The sequence below is a fragment of the Zootoca vivipara genome, chromosome 13 (assembly GCF_963506605.1).
Source record: "Zootoca vivipara chromosome 13, rZooViv1.1, whole genome shotgun sequence".
Lineage (NCBI taxonomy): Eukaryota > Metazoa > Chordata > Lepidosauria > Squamata > Lacertidae > Zootoca > Zootoca vivipara.
In genome coordinates, this window is record NC_083288.1 from 11,510,483 (window position 1) to 11,530,145 (window position 19,663).

General features: G+C 43.1%; 1 protein-coding gene across 3 annotated transcripts in view; it reads left to right on the top strand.

Moving 5' to 3' along the window:
- The window catches only part of RMND5A (required for meiotic nuclear division 5 homolog A), a 29,125-nt gene that overhangs the window by 3,073 nt on the left and 6,389 nt on the right, over positions 1-19,663 (top strand). For all 3 annotated transcript variants that reach the window (XM_035135572.2, XM_035135574.2, XM_035135573.2), the window contains exons 2-8: positions 4,019-4,161; positions 9,591-9,725; positions 9,912-10,012; positions 13,477-13,643; positions 15,379-15,544; positions 18,321-18,423; positions 18,991-19,145. In XM_035135572.2, the coding sequence (XP_034991463.1) occupies positions 4,019-4,161; positions 9,591-9,725; positions 9,912-10,012; positions 13,477-13,643; positions 15,379-15,544; positions 18,321-18,423; positions 18,991-19,145 (970 nt within the window). The remainder of the gene's footprint in view (positions 1-4,018; positions 4,162-9,590; positions 9,726-9,911; positions 10,013-13,476; positions 13,644-15,378; positions 15,545-18,320; positions 18,424-18,990; positions 19,146-19,663) is intronic.

A 19,663-nucleotide genomic window follows, 5' to 3' on the forward strand; every position in this document is an offset into this window, starting at 1 on the left:
TGCTCTGGTTCGCCAGAAGCAGCTTTGTCATGCTGGCCACATGACCCGGAAGCTGTCTGCGGACAAACGCCGGCTCCCTCGGCCTATAGAGCGAGATGAGCGTCGCAACCCCAGAGTCGGACACAACTGGACCTGATGGTCAGGGGCCCCTTTACCTTTACCTAGTTCATAAAAATATACCACAGTTCAGAACGGTATGAAAAACTAAACCAAACAATAGCATGACAAGTTAAAAATGAGTTAAAAACAAAAGGAAATTAATATCAAGCACCAGTAGACCATTGTAGGGAATAGTTTTCCATAGGCATTTAAAAGTTGGCACAGAAGGCACCCACTGTATCCCTATTCTCATTGTGTTCCACAAGACTTGGGCCAATGACACTGAAAACTTGATTTCTCATTGTTGTCAAACGAGCCTCACCAACTTGGGGAATTGAAAGAGATGATGTGGACAAAACTACTACTGCTGTATTTTGGGAAATGGTTTTCTAACAACTATAATTAAGTAACTAACTAACTATCAGCATGGCTTTCTTGTATTATATGGAGGAGGAGTTTTCCCTCTTCCCAGACGCAAGCGCTTGGCTTTGTTATTGACTGAGCAAAAAGAGCTACAGATTAAGCTAACTTAATTTGCTTACAGAGTTTTGAAAGATAAAGGGCTTTAGTTTTGAGATGCAGGAGACGATGTTTTGTTTTGACATCTCAGGACTGGGCAGTGATTAATTTATCCTGCCCACCTTGGCCTCTTGTAATGAGTAAAAAAAAAAGGAAGCCTTAATCTATTTCCACATTGGCAGGTTAACTTTACTCTTTCACACTGAATAATAATGGCATTAGTCATTGGTGGCTCCTAAATGAACATCCCAGAGAGCAAATGTAAACAAAGTTTACAATAACAAGTTTGCTGACTTTCCGATAACTGCGGTCTAATGTGCAACTGGTGTGTGTGTGTGCGCACAGAGTCTGTTGAAATGATGAGACCATATGTGTAATTCTGTGCCAGATTTCAGTGAGGCCATTTAGGAGTAAGCATTTTGTTTGGAAATGCTGTTTTTATTGGCACTTCCTCCCAAGTAAATGTGTTTAGATTGGGATTAAGCTGGATGCTTATTTAAAAGGGAACGTCTAGAAGTTATTATTGAAGGCTGACAATAGAGACCTCGCAGCTTGGAAATGGATCATAATGCAACTGTCGCAAATGTTGGAGCATGGGTAGGCAAACTAAGGCCCGGGGGCTGGATCCGGCCCAATTGCCTTCTAAATCCGGCCCGCGGACGGCCCAGGAATCAGTGTGTTTTTACATGAGTAGAATGTGTCCTTTTATTTAAAATGCATCCCTGGGTTATTTGTGGGGCATAGGAATTCGTTCATATATATTTTCCAAAATATAGTCCGGCCCTCCACAAGGTCTGAGGGACAGTGGACCAGGCCCCTGCTGAAAAAGTTTGCTGATCCCTGTGTTAGATGGTACAACTTGCATAGTGCGCACATCTGAAAGCCCCCATATGGTTACTTGAGGGAGTGCTGGTGACATTCTCACAGGGGGGCAGGAATTGCATGGTGGCACCAGTTTTATGAATGGCCCGTTCCATGTTGTGGCTGTTGACGTAACCCGTGCTGTTTTCATTGTTGAAAGCTGGGAGCTGTGGTCATTTGAGACAAAGAGACTAGTGAGTCACGGGGCATTTAGACATCTGAACAAAGGATAAATCTCCATGAGGCTTGTAGATTTTTGTAGTTAAATGAGAAGATAGAGGGAATTATTTATCCAGTATCCCAGTAAATTTAAAGGCAGATACTGCTGCATCCTGATTGGACAGTGAAACATAGTTCTGTGTTTATGCAGCAGAGAAAAAAGTTAATGGGAATGGCTCTTCTGAAGCGGTGCTTGAGGAACTGGACACTACAGATAAACATGGAGATACTGTAAATAAGATCTGGTGGACCAATTTCTCCCTCCCTCTCTTCAAATAGCAGACTGGATGCTAGCACTTGAGATTCTTCTAGCTTCTGTAGTACTCTGTCTAGCTTAGCTCCATAGTTTTCCATACTTACATTTATTTTTTGTTTTTTGCAAGTTTCAGAAACTATTGTGCCTTGAGGTTTTAAAACGAAGGGTAGAGTTCAAGAAGTGAATGCTGTTCTTTATTTTAGAGCAGAGGTAAACAAAGTCTGCCTTCTCCTGGGATACAAGGGACTGCTCAGTCTGACACAGCTTCTGCAGATACTTGAGCCTGCAGTGCTTCTACTGGCCTCGCCAGAGAGAAGAGACCCAGGGATTAATAAAGGGGTGAAGTCTCCAATTCTTCCTTGCTGTGCATCAATGCAAGTGGCAGCTGTTCTTCTGAACTGAGCCTGCGTGTTTCTCTGGAGAAGCACTTCCTGGACCTTAGTTGGGGAGAGTGTGTGCCTTGCTGTGCAGGCAAATGGAAGTTGGTAGCATAGTGCCACACTTGTGATAGATGATAGATAGATAGCAGCAGTTGCCTCAAAAGACAATACATATGGGATAAATTGGCTTTCATAGAACCATATCTCTGATTTTCAGAGGATGCAGCCACGAAACATTGCGCGGCTCCCCTCTCCCTCTGAGTTAGGCATTTTAAGAACTTTAAATGTCATATTAGCTTAAGATTCCAAATACAATGGAACCTCGGTTTTCGAACGTCTTAGCTGCCGAATGATTTGGAAGCCGAATGCCGAAAACCCAGAAGTGAATGCTTCTGTTTTCAAACACGCCTTGGAAGTCGCAGCTTCAGTGGTGTGTTTTTCCATTTTCACCATTCACTTTGCCGACAGCCCTTTGATTTTTGGTTTTCAAATGGATTTCTGGAACAGATTATGTTAGAAAACCGAGGTTCCACTGTATTCACTCTTGTTTTAGCTTTCCCCCCAGTGTGGTTCTGCTAAATGTAATTTTCCTAATTAAAGGCAGAATTGCCATTGAATTTTTATGCTATATCTGGGTAAATCTGTCAGAATTACAGGTAACTGAATGCTGTGTGGAATACTTCCTTGCCAGGAGAAAAGACTGGTGCCTTGTTCTTCGTTAGACCTCAGGAGCTTGAACGTACCGCTAAGCTATCCTGAATTGCAGATAGTCTGTCATCACAAAAAAATACCTCTGCTTTGTTTCCATGAAGAATCACAACTGATCTAGGGGTCTGCATCTGGTTTTCTGCACCCACCTTCACAAGGCTCTCTTTTTTCTCGTCATCGGATGTAATGGGTATTTGGGAACAAGCAACCCTGATGGATATTTCTCAGCTAGTGAAAACTGGGCAGGACCTCTCGGAGATGAAACAGAGGTTTCTTAACTGTCTACAAAGTCAGTCCAGAGTGACTCAGCTCAGTTTGCATCTCTCTTTGGTCTTTTCAATTCTTGAGAGGGTTGAAACGAATGGTGGGAATGTAAGAGAGGTCTGCAGAAGCAGGGCTTTTGCCTCCATAAAGATTCAGATGCTGGATAGAATCTCATAACATTGTACGTAGCTGCTGTGCCTTGTCACAGTGTACACTTGACAATGGCCGCTTTGCGAGAACTGCTTTTCCAGGTAAGCAACCATTTAGCGATAATCTGAAATAATACACCGAGTACAAGGCTGCGATGAAGCTGGCTTCGAATTATGATTGTACGTATTCCGCCCCCTCGAATATAACTGGCTGTGCATGCTATAAATTATGCTGACCAATCCCACAGGAATCACATTTTCTGACACCAGAGGTAAAGGATGTATGGCCTCTCAGGTGCTGTTGGACTCTCAGCTCCCTTCAGCACTAGCCAGTGTGGCTAATGATCAGGGATGATTCGAGCTATAGTCCAGCAACATCTGAAGGGACACAGATTTTTAACCCCACCAGTGTCTCCTGTAATCCATTTTGAAACTGCTTATGACTTTTCAGAAGCGAAATTAAATGAGGGTGCTTGGGCCCTTTGCAGAAATTTCATTTCTTGGGAATTAGTGTTTCTTGCTCATAATGCAGTTAATTCTTTGTTTTCTTCTCTTCTGTCTAGATCAAGATGGAGATCTATCGGGGACGATATCACTTGTTATGACCCAGTGCTGCAAGCGAATAAAGGACACCGTTCAGAAATTGGCCTCGGATCATAAAGACATTCACAGTAGTGTTTCCCGTGTTGGGAAAGCTATTGACAAGGTATTTAGAGCATTTGTTTGGTTGTATCAAAGTGTTGGTGTTGACCTTTAAAGCCCTAAATGGCCTCGGTCATGTATACCTGAAGGAGCATCTTCACCCCCATCATTCAGCCCGGACACTGAGATCCAGCACCGAGGGCCTTCTGGTGGTTCCCTCATTGCGAGAAGTGAGGTTACAGGGAACCAGGCAGAGGGCCTTCTCGGTAGTGGCGCCCACCCTGTGGAATGCCCTCCCACCAGAGGTCAAAGAGAACAACAATTACCAGACCTTTAGAAAGCATCTCAAGGCAGCCCTGTTTAGGGAAGCTTTTAATGTTTGATGGATTTCTGTATTTTAATATTTTGTTGGAAGCCGTCCAGAGTGGCTGGGGGAACCTGGCCAGATGGGTGGGGCATAAATAATAATAATAATAATAATAATAATAATAATAATAATAATATCTCAATGCTTGGTTGTTGTTTTTAAAAACTTCGTATGTTTAAAATTTAATGTGAGCAGCACTGCAGACTCCTCAGACTTTTGCAACTCGCGAAAGTTTTGCATCTCTTACAGAGATGAAGGATCTCTGGCCTTCCAGATGTTGTGAGACTCCCAACTCTCATCAGCCTCAGCTACATAGCCCAGGGTCAGGGATGATGTAAGTTGTTATTTAACAGCATCTGAAAGGCCACAGTTTCCCCGTCCCTGCTGTAGGTTGTTTTCAAGAAAGCTCAGTGGATGTTTATCTATTTCTGTATGCAAAACCACATCCCCCAGTTTGGACCCTGTCAGAAACCAAGTGAAATAAGGAACCCAGAGGTAAAATGTAGCCTTCACATTGAAAACCGGCCTTCTGCAAAATAGATTGCCACTTTAGATAATTAGATTAAGACTAATGCAGCAAAATATTTAGTGCTGGGTACATTGACACCTGTTGTCTTTGCCCATGAAGTTTTCTTGGCAGGGATACTGGAGTGCCTTGCCTGTTCCTCCTCCAGGTGGATCACGTTTGGTCAAAACATAACTTCTCTGAGTTATTTAAGCCCCATCGCCACAACAAGGCAGTGATCCATGAAGGATCACATTTCGTGACAGCAGTCACGAAATTAAAAGACGCCTGGTTCATGGGAGAAAAGCAATGACAAACCTAGACAGCATCTTAAAAAGCAGAGACATCACCTTGCCAACAAAAGTCCATATAGTTAAAGCTATGGTTTTCCCAGTAGTGATGTATGGAAGTGAGAGCTGGACCATAAAGAAGGCTGATCGCCGAAGAATTGATGCTTTTGAATTATGGTGCTGGAGGAGACTCTTGAGAGTCCCATGGACTGCAAGAAGATCAAACCTATCCATTCTGAAGGAAATCAGCCCTGAGTGCTCACTGGAAGGACAGATCGTGAAGCTGAGGCTCCAATACTTTGGCCACCTCATGAGAAGAGAAGACTCCCTGGAAAAGACCCTGATGCTGGGAAAGATTGAGGGCACTAGGAGAAGGGGACAACAGAGGGTGAGATGGTTGGACAGTGTTCTCAAAGCTACGAACATGAGTTTGACCAAACTGCGGGAGGCAGTGCAAGACAGGAGTGCCTGGCGTGCTCTGGTCCATGGGGTCACAAAGAGTCGGACACAACGACTAAACAACAACAACAACATTGACACCAGAGTGTTTTACATTTATCTAGAACCATATTCTAACTTGGACCTCCTTCCAAAAGGTGCTGCTACTGGGCCTTTGCCAAAGGAGATGTGTTAGATCTGCTTGGGGCTCCATACCCCTCCAGCAAATCACCCACAGGAAATATGCCTAGCACCGTTTTTGGAAGGAGTTCCAAGTTAGAATTAATATGGTCCTAGATAAATTTCTGGTGACAGAAGATGTGAATGTCTTAATAGGTCATGTTACCTGTAAAGGAGAAGTTGAGGAAGAACAGGGGAGAGGGTACTATTGAGCTTTGTGGATTGCCAGTGCTGGAAGATTATTCGCTTTACTATCTTGGAACCCATCAAACACGGACGAATATGTGCAAAAGCTGCATTTGGCAACTCATGTGCAGATTCTAATAAGCAGAAAATGTAAGAGGAATTTCACAATTTTGAAGCTCTTTACAGAATAATGTATCATGCCCAATAGAATTGGTGTCATGCATAATGGAACATTGTCCTTTGGTTTATTATAAAGGGCCCAATTTAAAATGCTGGTTATGTCCTTTAAAGCCCTAAACTGGGTTGGGATCAGCACCTTCTCCCATATGAGCATGTCTGCTTACTAAGATCTTCTGGAGAGCCTCTCTATCTTACTCTGCCAGCCTCTGAATTGCATTTCTTCATGATGCAGGACAGGGTTTGATCTGTAGCTGCAGCAGAGCTTTAGAACTTCTTTCCCAGAGAGGTCCATCTCACTCCCTCATTTCTAGCCTTCTGGTGGCAATCCAGCCAGCTGGCTAAGCTTTCAATCTGAAAATTCAGTCGTCTCCTAGTTTTTATCTTATCTTTGTTCCCTGTCATTTTACCGCCTTACTTTATTTTTACTGTGCAAGTTGGAAAAGCTGGATAGCATTGTTTTAAAAGTGATAAAACCCTTCCTGTTTTTAATCTTTAGCACAGTGGATTTTAGGGAGTTTCCTAAACCGATAAGCTCTTAAGAGGCAGTGGATGGGTTACTGCCTTTAATTATGAGTTGTCAATGCAAGGAAATTTTGCAACAGAAGAAGCTGCCTGAGTCAGTGGTTTGGCCCATCTAGGTCAGTATTGCCTACACTGACTGGCAGTGCCTTTCCAAGGTTTCAGGCCAAGGGATTGAATTTGGGACAGTGAGCTATCATCCTCCTCCAATTTTCCCTGATTTTCACATGATCAGGCGGGAACAACCCCTGGGATAATCTTGCATTGCATATCTCTTGAGATGATGTTCACCGCCACACCTTGCTTGCTTCCCCCCCATTTGTACAAAGCCCCAGCTGGTTATGGCACGCACCGCATGAATGTTAATGCCACCTTACCTTTAGCCAGTGCTAAACAGGACAGTTCACAGGATCAAACCAGAAGAGATGGGAGTCTTTGTTATCATGGGCGAAGAAATTTCACCCCATAAACCTGTTTTGGCAAGGCATAGCCCCCTCCAAGCCCCCCTTCTGCCTTCATAAGAGCAGACCATTCCCAACGTGTTCAGAGAGGCAATTTAAGCCTTGGGACAAAAAAGCCCAGTTTTAAAAGAAATTATTGTCTCTAAATTGGGGCTTTCCTTTGTAGTCCATTATTCAGGCCCTGTGGAACGCCCTCCCATCAGATTTTAAAGAGAAAAACACCTACCAGATTTTTAGAAGACATTTGAAGGCAGCCCTGTTTAGGGAGGCTTTTAATGTTTAATAGATTATTTTATTTCATTTTTCTGTTGGAAGCCGCCCAGAGTGGCTGGGGAAACCCAGCCAGATGGGCGGGTTATAAATAATAATAAATTATTATTATTATTATTATTATTATTATTATTATTATTATTATTACACATTGTGTAACTAAAACATTTCTTGGCCTTACATGTAACTCACCTGTCAAGCTGCACCTGTCTATTATCCTAGTTCCTGGGTCCTACAGAGTGGTCTTATGGTCCTTCTGTGCCAGCAGCTGCTATATTGGTTATGCTAGCGTAACGTAATCAAGATCCTATGTACTTTAGGCAGCAAGGCAGGCAGCAAAGCAAAAGCACTTTCTGCAAGAAATAATGTAGCAACTCTGACACTGCCCCAGCCTTCGTGATAATCCCACCAGCCAGTGATTCTGCCATTGCATGCATGCCAGTGGCATCCCATGTTATCTGTATATCATCATCATCATTATTATTCTCATTAAGTGAGTCCTCTGGATAGTTTGCAACATTATTAAAAATACAAAATAAATCTTTTTTTGAAAAGGAAGGAACCAGCCAAGAATGCACCCCAAATACAATCATATCCAAGCACATCTACGAAACACAGTTTAGCAGTCAGGAGACACAGCACTCTCTTGAGTGCACATGAGCCCAGCAACTGTCACCCAGAGCTCCCTCCAGACAGAGTCTGCAACAAACATAGGCAAGCCTGCGAAGAACCGCTCTTTTTGCAGACAAACAGGTGGAGCCATACAGCAGGGGAAGGACAAGCCATTCTTGTCGCAGCGTCCAGTTCATTCCAGAGCTCATGGCTAGAGTAGCGCATGAGCTCCCAAGGAGTATCACTCCTGTTGATGCCTATGTGAAGAAAAAAAGGCTTTTTTGCCAGGCAGACAGCCTCATGTACAAGGAAGAGCAGGAATCACAATGGTTATTACATAGGCTCCAGCACCAGGACCCGTATGGTAGCACAGTGAGGGGAAGACACTCTATGGGAGGCTGGTTCAAGCCCTGCCATGGGGAAACGTTGACACAAATCACCTTTTGGCTGGCAACAGTGATAGAATCCCCTCAATTCCTCAAATATGCCAAATGTGTTAAAAAAATAAGAAGTAGAGCAAGCAGTCCCCATACCTCCTTGCCACATGGAGCAGATCCTAGCCACAGTCATGGAGAGGAGGACACGACTTGCCAGGTGTTTTGCAATCCCAGTTCAGAGCCCTGATGGTGTGTGTGTGCGTGTGTGCATGTGTGTGCGCACGCGCAAAATGTCCTCTCTGACCTCATCCCATCAGTCATCTGATCAGCAAGTCATCTGATTGGAATCCCTACCAGCCGATAGTCAATCTCCTACCATGCTAAAGCTTAAATACAAGTCCGCTTTTATATGATTTGCTGGATGTTCATGTCATTGCTCTGCTCTGGTGGCTTATATGTGATTTCATAGATTAGACTTGTGTTTTGGGGGGCTTACTGTACACCACTCTGATACCTTAGCTGAAGGACAGCCTAAAAAATGTGCAAAGCAACCTTCTACAAGCTGATGTGAGTTCCAACCTTATGCACAATAACTTCATACAGTCATACCTCGACATCCGAATGCTTCGACTTCCGAAGGTTTCGACTTCTGAAGTCGACAACCCTGGAAGCCTTTTTGCCCCGCGCGCGGTCGGCGCCTGCACTGACCGCGCGCTTCGACATCCGAAAACCTCAACTTACGAAGACGGCCGCGGAACGGATCGTCTTCGTAAGTCAAGGTACCATTGTATTCTGATTGAATATGTATTGCATTACTTTCTGGAAATAAACTACACCCTTTCCTATCTTTAATTTCTTAAAATTTGTAAATATAGAATGTATTAATGGTTGCCAGAAAGAAACAAAATGGTGCCTTCTTTTTCTATAAAGGATGTAATGAATCATGTGAAAGGAATATCTTAAAAGACAAGAAGAAGCGAAGCAAGGCAGTTCAGAAATGGGCAAAAGCACTTCTGAGCGGAGATTTATGTATTTTGCCAAATGCAAAAATAAAAATGTAAGAGCTTGTTTTTTCCCCTGGAACTGATTGCCACTTTTTCCTTCACAGAATTTTGACTCTGACATCAGTAGCGTGGGAATAGATGGATGCTGGCAGGCTGATAGCCAGCGGATTCTGAATGAGGTGATGGTAGAACACTTTTTCCGGCAAGGAATGCTAGATGTAGCTGAGGAACTTTGCCAGGTAATTGCAGCTAGAATTCCTCATTCCTGGGAAGCAAAATAATTTTTTCACCTGTTGTTTTAGTTTAATTTCCGGGCGACTGTGGAGTCTTCATTCCACGTTCTAATGGTCTGCAGACACGAAAACACTATTTTGCCCATCTATAAAAATGACTAAAAGAATGTGTGATATGATCTTGTTTTTCAGGAGTCTGGACTTTCGATAGACCAAAGTCAAAAGCAGCCATTTGTGGAGCTCAACCGAATATTGGAAGCACTTAAAGTTAGAGTTTTGAGACCTGCATTAGAGTGAGTTACTCACCTGCTTTGGAAATATTCAGATAAAACGCCATCTGAAGTCTCTCATTTTAACATATTCACTAACGCTGGGGATTTTCAAGTGGAAAGATGTTCACTAAAACTCAAATGGGGCTTGCCTGCAGCAGGAATTGTCCAATATCAGGGTGGGTCCATGTTCCACAGGAACTGGTAACTCTCAGGTTGAGGCAGACATTGTGCCCACAATGGTGAGGAACTAACAGAGTTCCCAAATGGTGTGATCAGCTTGTTAGGTGCCTAAGCTGAGCCCATCATCTGAGAGCTAACACTAATTTAAAGTGACAGATCCTGCTTTAGACTTGTGTCCTCGTATTTTTTTTAATAGCATCTTGGGAGCTGCAGTTTGTTAATGGAAGTTGAGAGTTGTTAGGAGACTCTTTTCCTCTCTCGGCTACAATTCAGAGTTGTTGTTGTTGTTATTATTATTATTATTGTTATTATATTTATTGAATTCATATACTGCCCTATACGCGGAGGTCTCGGGGTGGTTCACAGAGTTCCCTGGAAAGAGGGATCGATTGCAAATGCACAGATTTAATGGGTGATAATGCTGCCAATTCATCCCATTGAAATCTATGAACCTAAGTGCTGTGGTTTCAGTAGGCCTGTTCTGAGAATGACTAACACTGAATGTCGCCAATTAACTCTGTGCATTTGCCTTTTAAGCAAAATGCAGCTTGATTTGAACACCTATTTGTATCAAACTACAGAGTGCAGAGTGATTTTAGGTATTACCTCTGATTAATCAGCTGGTGAGTTGCCCTTCATAACTTTAAGTCAGCTTTGTTATATTGTTTTGAACTGCCATGCTCATGTAAAATTAAGATGCCCTGCTATAAGAGACCCATCTATCTATCTGTCTGTCTCTCCATCTCACACACACATACAAAGTTTGGAAATAGGAGACATGGATTTCTCAATCCTTCTGCTTTTTCATTTGTGTGTGATAACTGTTTCTCTTTGGCCAGAGTGGTTTTTCTTTTTAATTATCTAGGTCAGTGGTAGCCAAAATCGTGGATGTTGCTAGGCAACAACTCCCATAATCCCTGACCATAGACCATGCTGGCTGGGGCTGATGGAAATTGGAGTCCAAGAAAATCTGGAGGGCACTATATGATCTAGGTAGTTGCCAGATTCTTAGAGTTTTCATTTCTCCAAAGTTTCCAGGAGAATGAAATGTCTGAATATTTATTTATTTATTTATTTATACTCGAGTGTAAGACTCCTTTTTCAACACCAAAAATGTGCTGAAAAAGCCGCCCTTGGCTTATATTCGAGTGAGGTGGGAGGCGGCAGAGAAAGGCACAGGACCAGGGGTTCGGAGAAGCCCTGCGCTGTGACTCTCCAAACCCCCGTCCTATGCCTGCTCTGTGCGAGGCGGCGGGGAGGGAGAAGCGGCGAGGAAGGGATCCCTCCTCGTCGCTTCTCCCACCACCCTGCCGCCGACAGCTGGGAAAGGCATGGGATGGTATTTATTTTTATTTTTGAAATTTACCAGTATCTGCTGCGTTTCCCACCCTCGGCTTATATTCGAGTCAATAAGTTTTCCTAGTTTAGGTGCTTCGGCTTATATTCGGGTCGGCTTATACTGTACTTGAGTATATATGGTATACATTATTGAAGGACAGTGGTAACCTGCCCACATTCAGGGCTGTTAATACAGACAAGGAAAATTATTGTGTTCATTTGTATATGTTTAATAGAAATGTAAACATCAGCAATAATGAAAATGTATACCAGGAAATCTCCTATTTCTTGAGCATTAAACAAAAGAGTGAAGTAGAAATATTTATTTGCGTGCAAGTGTTAACTGTATCTGTCTTTTCCGTTATTGATCAGCATATATAGGGTGGTATATAAATTCAATTAATAAGAATAATAATAATTCTTCACCTGCGACTTCATATTTCAGAGTTGGTTGTGGTCCACAGCCCATGCTCCCACACACATATATGGAAATAAGTTCCCTTGAAATTTGTATAACTTGCCTTCAAATCCCAAATGTAATACTGTACTACGTCACTGCAATCCAATCTCTGCAGTCCCTGGCTTTTAACCACTGCTCCAAAGAAACAGAGCATTGAAAACAGTCTTCAGGATGTATGACAAACAGTTTGCTCAATAAGCTGAATGGAACGTTTAGAACGGCTAATTGCAGGTTATTAGCCAGCGTAATTTTTCATTGGTTAACAAAATACAAGTGGGGAAATATTTATTTGTAACTATTGCAAATAAAGGGACCCAGGTGGCGCTGTGGGTTAAACCACAGAGTCTTGCTGATCAGAAGGTCGGCGGTTCGAATCCCTGCAACGGGGTGAGCTCCCGTTGCTCGGTCTCAGCTCCTGCCCACCTAGCAGTTCGAAAGCACATCAAAGTGCAAGTAGATAAATAGGGACCGCTCCGGCGGGAAGGTAAACGCCGTTTCCGTGCACTGCTCTGGTTCACCAGAAGCAGCTTTGTCATGCTGGCCACATGACCCGGAAGCTGTCTGCGGACAAACGCTGGCTCCCGCAACCCCAGAGTCAGACACGACTGGACCTGATGGTCAGGGGCCCCTTTACCTTTACCTTTACCGCAAATAAATCTACACAAGTTACTAGTCCATAAAATGTTTTTCTAACTCCTTTCCCCACGTGCAAGTCACTTTGGCACATCAGTAGCCGAGAGGTGGGAACCTCATATTCTTCCAGTTTATGGAAACCTCCCTGCCTGGTTGCCTAGAGATAATTCATACCTGGTACGGGAATGTAGGTGAGTGGCTGTTTACAAGCCAGAGGCGGTTCTTTACAATTCTGGTCCCAACTGCAACTGATGACAGACAGCTGCCCTCAGGGTTACTTCCTCCCAGGACCTGTTTAGCCACAACTCGGAAATGATCTGCCAATTTTTGACTGTAACTGCAAATTTCAGTGCAAGACAATGAATGATTTCTGTGACCAGAGACGAAAAAGTAGTGCTCAAGCCAACCAAACTGAAAAGGTATTAAAAGAACAGTCATGGTATTCTGTCTCCAGGTTGAACCCGACCCCTGACCCCATTGGTACCCTGTTTCCCCGAAAATAAGACATACCCATAATATAAGCCGTAGCAGGATTTCTAAGCATTTGCGCGATATAAGCCATACCACGAAATTAAGACATAGTGATAGGCGCAGTTCTGGAGGACACCAAGGAAGAGGCGAGGCTGGATGCGTAATAAAAACAAGACATCCCTTGTAAATAAGCCATAGTGTGTCTTCTTGAGGAAAAATAAATATAAGACAGTGTCTTATTTTCGGGGAAACATAGTAGTATGTTAAAAGTTCCTACAGGGAAAATGTTGTGAACGGACATTGAAACACCCTGAGGGAAAAGGTTGAATTGATAAACCAGTGTTCCTATTAAGGTAAATCTGCATTTTTTTCCTTTTCCCCTTTTTGTTCCATTATATCTTAGGTGGGCTGTATCAAACAGAGAAATGCTTATGGCACAGAACAGCTCTTTAGAATTTAAGCTACACAGATTATATTTTATTAGTTTATTAATGGGTGGAACTACAAACCAGAGAGAAGCATTGCAATACGCTAAAAACTTTCAGCCATTTGCTCTAAACCATCAGAAAGGTAAGCCGCATTAAATCCACCCCAGAGTCCTGAGTTCGTATTTGTAGCTTAAGAATTGTGATTGTACTGAATTTATGATGTGCACTTCCTATCTTCATATATATTTGATTATCCTTTTCAGGGTTTTTCTCTACTAGCTATAGGCACACTTGTCCATCCCTTCAAAAAGGCAAAAATGAGATACAAAAAGCCCTTCCTTGACAGTCTGTATTGTTTATAAAATCCTCCCACTGAAATATTTTCGAGGGTCCAAAAAGGTGCTTTAAGCAAGCCAAGAACCACTGGGAATGTCCCCTTGCTCCCCGTTTGCAATACCACAAGTTTAATTTTGGAACTCTCTTCTGTTTGGGAATCATTTTCCCATGCAACACGACAGAAAGGTGCTGTTCAAGAAACACAAGTACAGACAACACTTTGACGCACGGATGTTAAGTGGTTGTTTAGATCCCAACCCGGGAACTCATATTCTTGTGATCTTTTTTGGTATGAACTTGATCACTGCCACCAAGGTGTTCAGGCTTTAAAATATTTGCCTACCCATGTTGTAGCCTAATGCAAAATGCTGCCACCTCCAAAATAGCAAGCCAACTTCATAACCCATAGTTTGAAGTTGCCTTGCTTCAAACAAACCTCCTGCTGGCATTATCCTCAGTGTATTGGGTTCACGATGAAACAATAAGTGGTGGTTAATCAAAAATGGAAGCAAAAGCTTCTGAGCTCTTCCTCCTGTCCACACCAGGGCGCAACCTAAACGGCTGCCCAGAGAGTTCACAGATTTTTGAATGCAGGTTTGTCCAATCCATTTTACAAGCACACACTATAAAGCATGGGTAGGTAAACTAAAGCCCGGGGGCCGGATCCGGCCCAATCGCCTTCTAAATCTGGCCTGCGGACAGTCCGGGAATCTGCGTGTTTTTACATGAGTAGAATGTGTCCTTTTATTTAAAATGCATTTGTGGGGCATAGGAATTCGTTCATCCCCCCCAAATATACAGTGGTACCTTGGTTTAAGTACACTATTGGTTCCAGAAGTCTGTACTTAACCTGAAGTGTACTTAACCTGAAGCGAACTTTCCCATTGAAAGTAATGGAAAGTGGATTAATCCGTTCCAGACGGGTCCGCAGAGTACTTAAACCGAAGTGTACTTAACCTGAAGCGAACTTTCCCATTGAAAGTAATAGAAAGTGGATTAATCCGTTCCAGACGGGTCCACGGAGTACTCAACCTGAAGCGTACTTAACCTGAGGTATGAGTGTAATTGATTCTTGAATTCCGTACTTAACCTGAAGCGAACTTTCCCATTGAAAATAATGGAAAGTGGATTCATTCGTTCCAGACGGGTCTGCGGAGTACTTAAACTGAAAGTACTCAAACTGAAGCGTACTTAAACCGAAGTGTGACTGTAGTCCGGCCCCCCACAAGGTCTGAGGGACAGTGGACCGCCCCCCCTGCTGAAAAAGTTTGCTGACCCCTCTAAAAGGCACAGAACCAGAACCCTTTCAAATCAATGGCTTGGTTCAAATGCCATGATAAACTACAGTTGGTTATTTACAGTTGTAAATAACCTGACTTCCTTTCTGATTTGCCAGTTATTATATTCTCATTCATATATTCTCTCCCTCTCTGTATGTATCTTCAGGTTGTGCATATATGTGCTAAGCGTACGTTTATTTTTCCTTGGCTTATATATAAATAATGGAATACCTAAACTACAGCTCTTCTGACTTTCCACAGATATTCAGGTTTTGATGGGAAGCCTAGTGTACCTGAGGCAAGGAATTGAAAATTCTCCGTATGTCCATTTGTTGGATGCAAATCAGTGGGCGGACATCTGCGACATCTTTACAAGGGATGCCTGCGCTCTGCTGGGACTCTCGGTTGAATCACCTCTCAGTGTTAGGTATGGCTGCTTTCATGCTAGATACATTTTAAGGATTTGGCTATCTAAACCTCACCTGGTCGTTGGCATCTTAGGAATACAGATTTCCCTAAAGTCCTTCCATGGAGATAGGACTGGAAATATGCTTAATCATAATGTGGCACCTGGAAATGGTTTCTTTCAGACAGACTGCAGCGTTGAATACAGAGATTTCTTCCACATACCATACTTTTTCCGTGTATAAGACGCCCCCATGTATCATATGCCTCTTATTTTGGGGGACTCAAAGAAAAGGGGGGAGATGGCACAGAGTTGTTGAACTTTTTTATGGGGGGGGGATTACCCAGAGTTGCTGAGCTATTTTTAGGGGGGATTGCCGAAAATTGCTCACCCGCATGCATCGCAAAATCCGCCTCTTGTCTGTCCCCTCACCGGCAGAAGCTGCCAATCACCCACCAAATTGCCGCAGCGCCAGCCAATCAACACCTGCCATTGATGCAGCAACCAATAACACGTGCAATAGCTGCTCACAGCCACAGGAGCAACCAATCAAACGTCCACCCTATGCACTATCCATGTCTTAAGACGACCCCCACTTTTTAGCATAATTTTTAAAGAAAAACACCTTGCCTTATACACAGAAAAGTACAGTACTTCCTTCGATGCTACTTTCCTTCTCCTTGTATTAGGATAAGCATGCAAATCCTCTTTTACAAATCAATGGCTGTAAATCTATAGGTAGTCTTGAGGAAGCCAATATCCGCCCCCCCCCCCCACACACACCGTGGCCCAATAGCTCCAGTGTTGGGAAGGGAATGGTAATGGCTGGTCTACCTTACGGGGTTGTTGTAAGGTTTGCTGAAATTATAGAATCTTAGGATTGTGGAGTTGAAAGGGACGCGAGTCCAACCTCCTGCAATGCAGGAATACCAGCTAAAGCATCCACAACAGATGGCCATCCAACCTTTGCTTAAAAACCTCCAAGGTGAAGGTTAAAAACCTATAGGTAAATACTACAGGTAAAGCCACTTTGAGAGTTTAGAACATGACATAATTGACATAATTGTTAATACAAAGAGTTGTGGGAGTAAGCCCAGTTTAACTCTGCTTCAGAGTAGACATGCCTGGGATTAAAGCAGGCACCCCCAAACTTCGGCCCTCCAGATGTTTTGGACTACAATTCCAATCTTCCCCAACCAGTGGTCCTGTTAGCTAGGGATCATGGGAGTTGTAGGCCAGGAGGGCCGCAGTTTGGGGATGCCTGCTATAAAGCTCTCTTGGGCTCAGAGAGCCAGTGTGGTATAGTGGTTAAGAGCGGGAGATCGTAATCTGGGGAACCGGGTCTCCGCTCCTCCACATGCAGCTGCTGGCCTGGCTAGTCACACTTCTCTGAAGTCTCCCAGCCTCACTCACCTCACAGAGTGTTTGTTGTGGGGGAGGAGGGGAAAGGAGAATGTTAGCTGCTTTGAGACTCCTTAGGGTAGTGATAAAGCGAGATATCAAATCCAAACTCCTCCTCCTCTTCTTCTGTTCCTGAATATAGTTAAGCTGCTCTGATAGCTTGACTAAATGGGAAGGCTATAAAATACACAAATAAACCAAATGAAGCAATACTGAAAGGTTATTTGTAGAGTCTTCACTTTTTTTCTGAACAAAATTTCTATTTTACTAAACAAGTACCGTATAGACCAGGCATCCCCAAACTGCGGCCCTCCAGATGTTTTGGCCTACAACTCCCATGATCCCTAGCTAACAGGACCAGTGGTCGGGGAATATGGGAATTGTAGTCCAAAACATCTGGAGGGCCGAAGTTTGGGGATGCCTGGTATAGAGAGCTCAGTACAGCATACCCCCAAATAAGAACCAGCACCACCAGGGGGAGTTGTTGCGTTTAGCATGGGGAAAAAAATCAACGCTTTTAGAAGTTCACTTTGTCAGTTCAGGAAGAAAGCGGCAGCAAGCCCCTTAATGTTAACCGTGTCAAATTAACAGAAATAGTATTGGGGGTCCAATGCTCCCCATTATGCTCTGAGTTAATTGCTGGACTAAATGAAAACAAATTGCAACATGTGCTTTTCCAGTGATTTCTAACCAATGCTATTCTCTGTCTTTCGTATACTTCTGGACTATTTGAAAGGCCATTTTATGGCTTGAGAGGGCTGCCGGCAATCTATACAGATCTGCCTTCACCAGTACTCTTTGTCTAGAAAAGCGAGTTTTTGTGATGCCCAAATGGTCAGCTTATGCAAAGAAAGCTGGAAACGATTGTCACAGAAGTGAATTCCGTGACATTTTCTGACCCCATCCTTGGCATCTGCATATGAGCTTATTGGCACTAAAAAGTTGCTCATGTTTCTACATACATGAACTATTGTACATACATAGTTCATGTGTCTAGATTCAGGTAGGTAGCCGTGTTGGTCTGACGCAGTCAAAATAAATTTAAAAAATTGTCCAGTAGCACCTTAGAGACCAACTAAGTTTGTTCTGGGTATAACCTTCGTGTGCATGCATGAAATGTCTGTGCATGTGTATCTGAAGAAGTGTGCATGCACATGAAAGCTTATACCCAGAACAAACTTACCACAGGGTAGTTGGTCTCTAAAGTGTTACTGGACATTTATTTTTTTTAAAAAAAGTATAGTTCATGTGTGTAAATAAGGCATATGTGCCAGGATTTGACATTTTATTCTTCAAAACATGAGCCTATTCCCCCCCCCTTTCCTGTTGAAATAGAAAAGTGGAAGTATTCCTTTTTAAGGCAATGTTTGACATTAAAATATTGTTCTGTCCCCAGCTTTTCAGCAGGTTGTGTCGCATTGCCAGCTCTAATTAACATAAAAGCTGTGATTGAACAGAGACAGTGTACTGGGGTTTGGAATCAGAAAGATGAACTACCGGTGAGTAGCTTTGTGTATCCAGAGTGTCATCCAATTATTTTGTTCACCGACGAAAGCAAGCTAAGCATTTCTTCATTATGCAGTGTGGTGGTGTTAATTTACTTATAAGGAACTAGCTGCCCCGGCCACGCTTTGCTGTGGTTCTTTCCTGTGATCCCCCCACCCACCCTGCCCCGATCCATGACGTATCCTGACCACTGGTCCTGTTAGCAAGGGATGATGGGAGTTGTAGTCCCAAAACAGCTGGAGGGCCAAGTTTGGGCATCACTGACTATGATGAAGAACTCTTTTCATACTACTGTAAGACTTCCCTCCAATACTTTATTGGGATTTTAATTGTGGCAGGGCAACATAGAACAGCTATGGATATTTCCCAGTGAAATGCTGGTGTGAATTTTAATCTGTTTTAGTAGTTTAACTTTTTGTATATTTTAAAGTGTTGTATTCTTGATTTTTCTTGTTTTTATCCACTTTTGAGGTTTTTTCTTTCTTTTTGCAGTCAAGCGGTGTATAAATTTTATTAAATAAACATAAACTAGGTGGTGACAGTGTTTTGCTTTCGTACAGATCGAAGTGGACCTTGGTAAAAAGTGTTGGTATCATTCAATATTTGCCTGCCCCATCCTTCGTCAGCAAACAACAGACAATAACCCACCTATGAAGTTGGTTTGCGGTCATATTATATCGAGAGATGCTCTAAATAAAATGTTTAATGGCAGCAAGTAAGTACAGTTCTTACTTATTTGAGACTGAATATGTAGCATGGGAGATGAAGTATGGAATGGGCAATATCTGGTTTTCAGCTTCACAATATATAACCAGCTATACATTCCAATATACCAGCATATGATGTCTGAAATCAGGATGGAACTATGTAGAGGGGAACATGGAATATGACAAAAATTAAATTTGCTACTGAACTTTCATATTCATAATTGCAAGATGGTTGGAAGCAAGTTTTACCTCTGGCATCTTTATAAGGTTAAAGGTAAAGGGACCCCTGACCATTAGGTCCAGTCGTGACCGACTCTGGGGTTGTGGCGCTCATCTCGCATTATTGGCTGAGGGAGCCGGCGTATAGCTTCCAGGTCATGTGGTCAGCATGACAAAGCTGCTTCTGGCGAACCAGAGCAGCACACGGAAACGCCGTTTACCTTCCTGCTGTAGCGTACCTATTTATCTACTTGCACTTTGACGTGCTTTCGAACTGCTAGGTTGGCAGGAGCTGGGACCGAGCAAT